Below are 12,104 nucleotides of genomic sequence, written 5' to 3' on the forward strand. Positions count from 1 at the left end.
GCGGGCGGCGCGTGGGTGCGCGGCCCGGGCGGGGCCCGCGGGTGTCCCGCGCCGCTCGCTCTCCCGCCCCTTTCCGGGGCAGGTGACGGTCCGAGCGTTCCCGCCCTTCCCGGGCTGGCGGCGCGCGGGGTCTCGCGGGTGCTGCTCGCGGCGCCGCGGGAGGGGCTGGGGGGCGCGCGCGCGGCGGAAGGAGCCGCGGGGTGCGGCGGGTCGCGCGGTCGGGGCGCCGGGAGCGCGGGCGGGTGGCGCCGCGGCCCCTGCGCGGGGCCCGTGGCCGTGACTGGCGGCACCTGCGGAGGAGGCTCCGCAAGCTCCGGACTTTATTTCCACTCAAGAAAGAGCAGATAAGATGGTGGGCAGCCGTAGCGTTGTTTTTCAGTACCGGTGCTAACTGCTTAATGGTAAGTTAAATGTATAAATTGATTGTACAGCCCAATATTTTGAAGTCTCCATCTAAATACACTCCAAGCCTGGAGTTTAATTTTAGATTTGAAGAATGCGTAACTCCTCAAGAGAGTGTTTTCAGTGTGCGTGGCGGGTTAACCCTGGGAGGCAGCTGAGCACACGCAGCTGCTCGCTCACCTGCCTGCGGTGGGATGGGGAAGAGAACCGGGAGGGTACAGTGAGAAAACTCGTGGATTGAGATAAAGACAATTTAAGCAGTAAAGCAAAGCTGCATGCACAAGCAAACCAAGCAAGGAATTTATTCGCCTCTTCCCATGAGCAGGCAGGTTTTAGCTATTCCCAGGAGAGCAGGTCTTCACGTGTTAGCGGGGACTTGGGAAGACAAGTGTCATAATGCTGCGTGCCTCCCCGTTCCTTCTCCTTCCACCAGTTTCATTGCTGAGCAGGACGTCGTGGTTTCCGACGGTCACTGGGGTCAGCAGTCCCGGCTGTGTCCCCGCAGCCGCCTCGTGCGGGACGCGGGCGGGACGGCGGCCCCCACGCTGCGGGACACGGGCGGGACGGCGGCCCCCACGCTGCGGGACACGGGTGGGACGGCGGCCCCCACGCTGGGGGACACGGGCGGGACGGCGGCCCCCACGCTGGGGGACACGGGCGGGACGGCGGCCCCCACGCTGCAGGACACGGGTGGGACGGCGGCCCCCACGCTGCGGGACACGGGTGGGACGGCGGCCCCCACGCTGCAGGACACGGGTGGGACGGCGGCCCCCACGCTGCGGGACACGGGTGGGACGGCGGCCCCCACGCTGCGCGCTGCCAGCACGTGCTGAGACATCACTACGCGCTGGTTTAGTCACAAATCCAAGGCACAGCACGGTTCAACCTACCATGAAGAAAATTTACTCTGTTCTAGTTAAAACAAGTGCGGTGTGAAAGGCAAAAAGTCGAAATAATATTTTAAATATGGTAATACAATTTTTATTTTGCCTGATCCATTTATTTTCAAAGGACACAAAGTCTAATTGTTTACTATAGGAGAAACTTGACTTAGCGATGTACAGCAGATTATAAAAAAGAAGTTTGTGAGTACACAGGGAAATGTACAGTTTCTCCGTTCTAATGGCACAAATTGAGTATATGGCAACACTGCATACTGGTCTGGCTTCTTTGTATTTAGAACAGAAATGGTTATCTGAATTTTTTTAGAGTAACATCTTACAAAGAGTGGAATAATACTGCCCTCAGTTTAATCCTTCAAACAATATGGTTCTGACTTTGGATTATATATGAGAGGAAGGGCACTGGTACTTCAAAGAATCTTTCTGAAAAAGATAAGTTATCAACAGATTAGCAACAGACAATCTAGATAAAGATGGTAAATGATGATTAGTCTTTGGAATGTTTATTTTTGCTTAAGAACCAGTGGGTTGCATTGTTACCTTTGGTAAAAATCATAAAGCAGAGGATAGACAATAGCTTTTTCCAAAAATAATAATTTAATAAGGCAATTTTTTAGTGGTGGATTTTTAGTTAGACTCTGGATAAACCAAGGATTAGGCTGTTTATTGTTGCTATATCACTGTATCTTGCACTTCATATTAGTGACTGAAACTTTGCAATCACCTCTTTTCAGTTGCCCCCCCATCCTCACCCTGGATCAGGACATAAAGTAATAAGCTGAGAGTTACCAAAAATTAAACTCAATGTAGACATTGTGAAGATACCAAAAGGAGCAGCATAAAAGGTCTTCAGTTGTCTCAGTGCAAAGAAAACAAATTATAAAGGAAGGTCACAATGCAGAGAACATGCGGGGGAGATTAGTAATGACATAGGAGTGTCTCTTGAACTAAATTTGCACTTTTTTCCACCTTTTAGTAAGAACAATGCTGATTGTGTAGGCTTAAAGAAAGACGATTGAAAAGCTCTGAAAATAAAAGTTATACAGCAAACGTTAAACAATATTCCAGTTGGAAGATGATACTGAATAATTTCCATTCCAAAATTCTAAGAAGACGGACATGCTATTGAAGAACCTGTAATGGGTGTCCAATAGTGTCATGAGCATAGTAGTACCATGTGGCAAGAGAAAGCATGAGCGGTTCCTTGGTTGAGGAAGGGAAAATAAAGATTATTTCAGTATATGCAAGTTTGTGAGTGCAATCTTGGTCACATAGAAGGTTTTAGAGTAGATTTTAGGACTATGACAAAAGAAATAAGGAGAAATGTGATTAATTTGAGCAACCTGATTTAGTGAAAGATGTCCCTGCCCACAGCAGAAGGGTTGGAACTACGTGATCTTTAAAGGTCTTGTCCAACCCAAACCATTCAATGATTCTGTGATTCTAACTGGGACAAGAGCTCTTTATTATGACCTTGCTGCAGAAGAAAACACATTGTGTAACTTGCCTGAAAGACTGGATAGATATGTTCATCTTCAGCTGATGGCAAGCTCAGGTGTATCCGTGCAATGTGATGCATCTGCAAAAAATATAATCATAGAATCATTTTGGTTGGAAGAGACCCTCCGGATGATCAAGTCCAACCATAACCTAACTCTAGCACTGAACCATGTCCCTAAGGACCTCGTCTAAGTGCCTTTTAAACCCCTCCAGGGATGGTGAGTCCACCACTGCCCTGGGCAGCCTGTTCCAACGCCCGACAACCCTTTCCATGAAGGACTTGTTCCTCATATCCAATCTAAACCTGCCCCGGCACAACTTGAGGCCATTTCCTCTTGTCCTGTCACTCGCCACTTGGGAGAAGAGACCAACACCCTCCAAGCTACAACCTCCTTTCAGGCGGTTGCAGAGAGCGAGAAGGTCTCCCCTCAGCTCCTGTTCTCCAGGATGAACAGACCCAGTTCCCTCACATCCTGCATATGTTAAGAAAGAAAATTTCCGGCAATGATGAGGGCTTATCACTGTTGTGTACAAATAGAAAAGGAACAGAGATTTCTGGTCTTCTGTGCTAGAGATTAATTGAAACTGGTCCAAGTGCACAGAAGCAACTGGTCAAGGAAGAGTGTTTCTTATGAGATGGTATTAGAACAGCCCATCTTGTTTAATGAAAAAGTAGCAAATCTGGAGATGAGGAGGTGGTATGACGGCAGTCCACAAATGCAGTAGGGAGGAAGAAGGGCTCTTTACTATTAAGGGGAATGCTGAAAAGACCAAACAGGTGCAAAGTTGCCATTAATACCATTAGCTAAATTTAGTGTAAAGCAAAGCCGTGCAATTTGTATCATGTTCTGCTTGAATAGTAATTGGCATTAAAAGACACAAAAGCAGAATGAATGTTGTTATTGTTGTTATGAATAAAAGCTTTAAAATATGCTTGAAACGTATTTCGAAGTTAAAAATTGTCGAGTGGTCTCTATAGTGAGGAAATCGGAATGTAATGATCCTAATTAATCTGAATATATGTGTTTTCTCACTACCTATCTGTGCTGTTAATTTCATGGGATCACAATTAATGAGTCGTGTGTTGGGAAAGCCATGAATTTCACTCCTCAAATAATGACCTATTTCTGGTTTTTTGAGATTCTGTGTTCTGGTGGGTCGTGGGTTCTAGACATTGCTCTTCTGCTCTTTTGCTCTGCTTTTAGAACCTGCCATAGTTTCAGATCTCTCTCACAATTCCTTGCCAGAATATGTATTTGCATATTTTAATTAGGCCTGTAGTATGTTACTAAAAAATTATTGCACAAAAAATACAGATATATATAGTAAATTTTTCTAGTTCTCTTCAAGTATGTCTGTGAACTACATATATATGAACACGCAGGATTGATTTCCAGAAGGAAGCTTAAGTAGCCTTAAAAGAAAAAATCGCCCAGGCGCCCAGGGTTGATTTGCTCCAACAACCGCACGTTCGCGTTCGTGATTGCAATTAAGGTATTGGCAGGGAACCGTATCCTTTGCTCAGGCAAAGCAGAACTTGTTTTTCCAGTAGGTGTGGCTGCTGTTACTGACATTAACAAACACCAACCATCCCAAATAAAATGCGTCAGCAAGTGTCCTGAGTATTGTACCGGCATCTTTTTTTCCTCATTATTGTTCTGTATTGAACAATTATTGCAATTTATCTTAAAATATTTGAGTTTTTATCTGGTTAGAATAAACAACTTGTAGATTAAATGGAGGGCTGAACAGAACTTCACTCAGCTATCTTCTTTAAGATGTATTTTTGCCTTTCAGATGTGCACTGTTTGTTATTTATAGTTAGAAAAGCAGAAGAAGTGACAGGTAATATATTAATTGTGTTATTTAATGTGGACATGTTTTGGTATTTCTTTAGTAAAAGCTATTTATTCCATAAGACTAACCAATATTTTAAGTCATAAATAGGTAAGACCGAGAAAAAAAAAGTTAAATGTGCCCTACTCCATGTTGTAAGAATGCTAAAATACATAGCAACCTGGTAGTAGGGATGTTCAGGCGAAGATTTTTGCCTGTCTTCAGGATGTTTAATAAACAGACTTGAGAGGCTGTAGCGGCCGTCGGTCCCGGATCGGCAGCGCGGGCGCTGAGCTCGGCCGCCGCTCCGCCCGCTCCGGGTGTCCCCGTCCCCGCGTCCTGCTCTGCGACCGGGGGGGACTCTGGGCCCCACGGCTGTTCTGGTCCGAAAAGCCGTCACTGGGTAGCTGGGAAAGGCTGCTATAAACCAGCCTTGGCAAATGGGCTGTTTTGAGGGGTGTGTTGTGACCACAGTTCTCCTTACTTTGCTTTTTCAGGAAAGAGCAATTGTGAAAATATTGCACGTGATTCTGAAGGAGTGAGCAATTAATTTTTTCCTAAACTCGGTTGACATTCAGAAGGCAGACTGCTGTGTTCGGACACCAGATTTTACTGGTTGAAAACTGTTGTGTTTAGGCAGAAAACCAGACCCTATGGGAATTTTTCAAGCCAAGCAGTGAAGTTGCCGGTGACTTTAGTTCCTTCCAAAGTTATGGAGCTGCTGAGTATAATATCTGGATCAAAACTGTGGATTTAGCTTCTTTCTAGTTTTGTAACTTTCTTACTTTTCTTTGAAAGTGCTAGTTTTCTGTTCCATCGCAAACCATTATTGATATAGAAGCTCTCAAAATAGCTTTACGCAATACGTGAAATGCAAAAAAGAGTATGAAATATTAGGTTTGATTATTATTTTAGAACAGACTAATTGGCTTTGGAAAAATATTGTTAAGATATTTAGCATGTGCATACTCTCTGAAGATATTTAGATTACCAAGTACTTAAGCAAGTGATTTCGTTAAGAATCTTGAGAAGTAAATGAAAGGACAAGAAACATGAGAATCTTCCAATATCTGGTACACCTATGATGTTGCTACCTATTCTAGCTATAAAATATAAAACTAGAAGTCTGGGTCTTTTAACAATATGACTTCTTTTTCTCAGCAGCTGGCTTTGTGCAGCCTTGACATGCCTACTAGAAACATTTTCTTCATCTTACGCAGCAGAAACAGTTTATTCCATCTTGGTGTTTTATCCCACACTTCTTGGGGCAGTCAGGGTTATTATCTTCTACCAGTCCAGTTTTCTGATCTAACATTAATTTGATTAATCTGGGGCACTCTTCTTCCAAGTGGTACACGCAAGCCTTTGAAGAGTCTTGCTGTCACCTTGCTGTTTCTGGGTCATGTCTGGATGCCTAGAGATGAACTTGTAGCGGAAACTTCAGTCAGCGATCCCCTTGCAGAGGCTGCTGCTGAGTGCCATAAATTCCCTGTCGGGCGCCGACACTTGCGGGCACAGGAGCTCCTCAGGGCTTCGGGCGCCTGGGCGCTCAGGGGCGCCCGAGTTCCTGCAGCAGCAAGAGGTCGAGAGCTGAGCCCCAGGCCGGCCGGGCCGAGCAGCGCGAGGAGCCCCGGAGCTCCGCCAGCACCTCCCTCAGGCCCCGCCCGGGACGGGGGTTTGTACCCTGTAAACTTCCCCCGTCTTCTGCTGAACTGTATGGATTGAGCTTCCTCTGTAAATATTGTCTCATCTGTGGTGAACTGCAAGTTAGGGACTTGATATGTTAGAGATTGTATCTGCACCGTCATGTGCCTGTCCCCAATTGCCATGTTTTTTATGAACTTGATCAATTCTGCATACATTTCATTTATATATCTGCCCCAGCTTGTCTGTGAGAAGTTCAGTTGAGGTGTTTCTGGTTGTGTGGGTTTTTTTTTTTTTCCTTTTTTTTTATAATTTGAATATATACTATGTAGAGGAAAAACAAACAACAAACTTTTGTTTTGCTTTAAAAGTTACTGCCTAATTATTTAATTGAATGTTCTAAAATGTGAATTACAGACAATGAATAATGGCGCCTTGTTCTCTCCTGTATATACCCTTCTAGCATATTCTCCCACACAACCCTGTGGGAGAGTACGCGTACAGAGACCGCTCCACGCGTGACGTGTGGAGGCATTCAGAGTGTCACATACAGTCCCCTCCATCCCACTAAAGGTGTGTTCTGGGATTGATTTTTCATAAAAGCACAGTAGCTGGGTCTCTGATTAAGTCAGTGCACAGTGGTAGATAATTGCCTCCCATCCTGTTTGTGAAATTCTTGAGCAATGATCATGAGTCAATATTATCTCATACTACATGTTTTATTTTCTGCAGATGCGGCAGCATGAAGTGCAAGGACAAAGAAATTGGCATACACATTTAGATACATTCAGAATGTTGTGTGGTGGGAAAAAGTCTTACTTTGCTGCTGCTGTGTGCATTATTACTCTAACTTCAGTGGTCACACTTTCTTATCTTAGGTTACAGAGACTACCTTACCTGCCAAAAATAATTCAAGAAGGTAGCAGATGTAGAGGGAAAATTACCCAGAGCACAATAACAGCACTAAAAGATAACAGAACTTTTATTATATCCCCCTACTCTGATGACAGAGAAAGCAAAGTCACTCGTGTGATTGGGATTGTTCACCATGAAGATGTAAAACAACTATACTGCTGGTTCTGCTGTCAGCCTGATGGAAAGATATATGTAGCAAAAGCAAAAATTGATGTTCACTCCGATAGATTTGGATTCCCTTATGGTGCAGCAGATATAGTTTGTCTGGAACCCGAAAACTGCAATCCAACACATGTATCAATTCATCAGTCTCCACATGGAAATATTGACCAGCTGCCAAGGTTCGAAATTAAAAACCGCAAGTCTGAGACCTTTTCTGTTGACTTCACCGTATGCATCTCTGCCATGTTTGGAAATTACAACAATGTCTTGCAGTTTATACAGAGTGTGGAGATGTACAAGATTCTTGGCGTACAGAAAGTGGTGATCTATAAGAACAACTGCAGCCAACTGATGGAGAAAGTCTTGAAGTTTTATATGGAAGAAGGCACCGTAGAGATAATTCCCTGGCCAATAAACTCACACCTCAAGGTTTCTAATAAATGGCACTTCATGCAAGATGGAACACACATTGGCTACTATGGACAAATCACGGCTCTAAATGACTGTGTATACCGTAACATGCAGAGGAGCAAGTTTGTGGTTCTTAATGATGCTGATGAAATAATTCTTCCCCTTAAGCACCCAGACTGGAAAGCCATGATGAGCAGCCTGCAGGAGCAGAACCCAGGGGCTGGCATTTTCCTCTTTGAGAACCATATCTTCCCCAAAACCGTATCTACTCCTGTGTTCAACATTTCGTCCTGGAACAGTGTGCCAGGTGTTAACATATTACAGCATGTTCACAGAGAGCCTGACAGGAAAGAGGTTTTCAATCCCAAGAAAATGATAATCGATCCACGGCAGGTGATTCAGACTTCGGTCCACTCTGTCCTACGTGCTTACGGGAACAGTGTGAACGTCCCCGTGGATGTTGCCCTCATTTATCACTGTCGGGTGCCCCTTCAAGAAAAGCTCCCCAGAGAATCCCTCATCAGGGATACGACCCTGTGGAGATACAACTCATCGTTAATCACGAATGTTAACAAGGTGCTACACCAAACCGTACTGTAAGCTCCAAAGCGAAACGCGGGTTATAAGGAGGGGAAGTGGAGAGCTACCTGTGTCTTGGGGAGGCAGAGGATATAATGTAAAAATGCCATTGAAATCACTTCCACATTAAGTTTATGTGTTACAGAGATTTAGGAGAGCAGCCCTTTTGTGTGCTGTACTAAAGTAAATGCATTTGATTTGTGAACTGAGACATGGTACCTTGTAAAATTCCACAGTGATCAAGTGCTGGTTAAGAATTGCGTGAAGTCTCTACTGCAACTTTATAAGGTGTGAGAGCTGAGGCATAGAGAGAAGATGATAGTTCTTTTACACGCCTGTAACTATGAAAGGTAATTATTTAAGGCCCAGGTAGTGACCATGCAGAAATTAGAAAGTTAATGTTCTGATTTCTAGCTATCTCTTTTTCTTCTACCCATCTTCATACATGTTTTAGATAGTGCAATGCATGTTTAAACTACCTGAAGAAGGAATAAATTGATTTTTGGTTATTTGTATCTCTGCAGTACTTGGTGGATAAAACACCAGCTGTGTTTAGTGGTGCCTGTTAACAGATGGCTTGGGACAGCACCTCCCAGATGAAGGGCTGCATTGCTGTTAACACTGTAACTCATCATCGCAGAAGCAGGGTAAGAACACACAGCGGCTTTAGCGCTGAAACTGTCCGTTGTTAGAGGTGTTTCTTCTGAAGGGAAATGGGAATTTGTAGCAGAGCCGTGAGCCATGTGATGATACCGAGGATAAATGCAGGTGGTATGATCTTTCCTGGAAAATGTACAATGAGTTTGTTTTCAACTAAAAATAATCAGTATTTCTCAACTGAATCAAATAATGAAGAAAGGGTGTACACAGTTTTCCAGCTATGTACAAAAAAATACAACTACAGTCATGGTAACATTGCTTAATTCTTGCAGTTTCTACGTTACTGTTTGGGCACAAAATTTGTATGTACCAAGCTGAGTAAAATGTAAACAAATGCATTGTGAAAATAATTTATCAAAATCGATGAGTTTCAATTGTAAAAAAATGAACCCCTTATATTATTGAAAATAGAGTTTGTTGAAGTGGTGATCTATTATAACAATAAACCTATCTGTTGGAGTTTTGCTGATCCAAATGACTGTTCAGCTGGGTTTTTGAGATCCGCAGGTTAACGAAGGGTGAGCCTTCATTTGTAACCCACAGCTGCTCTGAATTACCGGAGTGGTAGGTGGTGAGTCGAGTTGGAAAGCTTTAAAACAGAGGCAGGGGACACAGATTGATGGTCAAGGAAAGAGACTATTGTGAAGTGAAAAAGCAGCTGTTTCCAGGTGGGAAAATGGATGAACAACTATTCATAATAGTATAATAGTTGTGAGTGGGTTTTTTTGTTTATTTGTTCATTTTTTTCCCACAAAATTCAGACATCAGATAAATTTTAACCCTTTATGTGATGGGTAAGTGGAATTAAGTTGCTTCCTTATGTATGTGTGAGAGTACAGAAGCTGTGTCTTTTCCACCCTCTGTGTAAAACAAGTGCTAAGTGGTTATTAACTTCTGCTGAAGGGTCAGATACAAAGCAATGCAAACAAAAAACACGCACTGTAGTTTCACAATTTCAGTCATATTATTTCAGTTTGCTAAGCCCCCAAAGCTATGTGCGTCATGCTAATCTGGCAATGGATTAGAACCTTCCTATGGAGCGACATTGGGGGCAGCGATAGTCTGACACTTTGGGGGGTGTGTGTGAGAGCAGGTGTACTTTTAAAAATTTCTACACCAGTATCATGTTTTTATTCCTTGATCTGTTTTGTGGTGGTACATACCTATGCTCTTGAGGAAATCTGTCATTAGTAGATTAGTATCATTAGCTATTATAGCAAATGTCCAGGTGGAACTTTTACTTGGAAGTCTTCAAGAGACAGTCTCTAAATAACTGTTTGCTAATTGTGTTTATAATAATCATCAGCTGCTATGTAACAGGCTATAACTTTATTTATGAATCTAAAAGGGTAAAGGAGCAGTATAGTGTGTATTGGACGCTTCTCATCATGCTTTTCTGCTTGCATGCTCTGGGACAATGCAATCAGCAAACGGGCAGCTGCATTAACGTCAAAGGTGCCTGCTGCACTGACAGTATCTTGCTTGGCAAGAGGACCATTTAGAATTTTAGTCTCACGTAGTTTAGAAGTGGCATCTGGAAGTCCAACTCCCTGCTCAAAGCTGGGTAAGGTAGCATGGGTTGCTCAGGACTTTGTCTAGGTAAGCTGAAGATACAAACTCTCTGGACAACCTGTTCCATCACAGTGAAGAAGAGCTAGTTGGAATTTCTCTTGTTGCAATTTGTGACCGTTTGTCCTTGTCCTGCTGCATGATGCTGAGTCTTTGTATTCTCTATAACTTAGTAGGCAGCAGGAGACAGTAGCAGTGCCTCCACACCCCGTGCCCACTGACGCCTTCCCTTCCCACGCCGTTCTCTCTGAAAGGTTGAACTTGACTCTCCAGGTTTCTCAGACATCTTGTGCTCCACATCCCTTTCCATCTCCGTGGCCTCTCACAGGTGTGTCAGTCTGTTTTGTACTGGAGAACTCAACGCTGAACTTGGATGTGGCCTTGAGCGTGGATCAGAATCTCTTCCCTAGAACTCCTAGCTATGTACTTGTTAGTACAGCTCTGTATGCGCTTGGCCTTCTTTGTCAAGGGCGTATTGCTGAATGCTGTTCAATGTGCTGTGCAATAGCATTCCCAGGTCCTTTCCTGTAAAGCCAAAAGCTGCTTTTCATCTAGTTGGCTCCAGCCTGCCTGTTGTGTGAGCTGCTTGTGTCTCAGATGCAGGATGGTGCATTTGATTTGGTTGAACTTAACGAGGTTCCTGTCAGCCCCTTTGTCTGGCTTGATGAGGACCCTCAGAACAGCATTCCCTGTTCTCTTGTGTATTGACTGCTTCCCGTGGTTTCCCCTTCACGTTAGTATGGTTGGAAACTTGCCGAGAGTAGACTCTGCATCGTAAGGGTCACGAATAAAGTAGTTAACAAATTTAGCCCCTGAAGAGCACTCTGATTAGCTGCTTACCAGTCAGATTTCTTATCACTGATGAGCACTCTTTGAGCTTGCCTGACCAGCCCATTTTTCCACTCATCTTGTAGCCCAAATATTCACTCCATATTTCACTGATTTGGCTACAAGAACATTTCTGGCATGTTCCTGTCTAAACTCTGAAGTAATCTTTCTAAGCTAATGCAATGTTTTATAGGTGGCCCATCATCATGTGGCTTCTTTAAGTTACTGCACACGTCATACGCAGTATAGTTACTGCCACATTAAGAATGATGAGAACTGAGTTCCAAGACAAGTTATTGAAAGCTTTCTGTTTCATGTAAGTTTTCTTCACTTTTGAGTGAGACAACAAATGCTCTAAGAGATCATCACTGGTGCCCCAGTCAGCATGGTTTGAATCGAGAGCTGTGAATTTGGATTCCAGTTTATAGAATTCTTCACTACACACACATTTTCAAAGTATATTTGTGTGAATAAAGGTAGAAAACTGAGTACTTAAGACTCAGTAAATCATCTTGCGTACATTTGGGAGCCTTTGCCTTCATTAGTTCTAAGTACGAAATTAGGTCCCCTTGGATAGTGGGAAGAAAAGAAAGTCATAGTAACAATGGTAATGCTAGCCAGTTTAACTTCTCAAGGACATGAGCCAGGCTTCACGAAAACTCATGTTTTCAAGTTGTAAAAAAAAAAAAAAAAAAA

The 12,104-nt window shown here is 43.5% G+C and overlaps 1 protein-coding gene across 1 annotated transcript; it reads left to right on the forward strand.

Annotated features, from left to right (window-relative positions):
• The first annotated feature begins 117 nt into the window (after positions 1-117).
• LOC309447142 (uncharacterized protein) lies at positions 118-9,470 on the forward strand. The gene is made up of 3 exons (XM_082067488.1): positions 118-401; positions 7,017-8,348; positions 8,876-9,470. Exons 1-3 carry the CDS (start codon positions 399-401, stop codon positions 8,918-8,920), a joined length of 1,380 nt encoding a protein of 459 aa, XP_081923614.1. The 5' UTR covers positions 118-398; the 3' UTR covers positions 8,921-9,470.
• The last annotated feature ends 2,634 nt before the right edge of the window (positions 9,471-12,104 follow it).

Source organism: Streptopelia decaocto (genome assembly GCF_964273445.1).
Source record: "Streptopelia decaocto genome assembly, chromosome: 17".
Taxonomy (NCBI): domain Eukaryota; kingdom Metazoa; phylum Chordata; class Aves; order Columbiformes; family Columbidae; genus Streptopelia; species Streptopelia decaocto.

Bases quoted from the DNA above. Each gene is read 5' to 3' on its own strand.
- LOC309447142 (XM_082067488.1), top strand. The intron at 8,349-8,875 runs GTGCTACACCAA...GTATCTCTGCAG, and splicing joins TAATCACGAATGTTAACAAG to TACTTGGTGGATAAAACACC.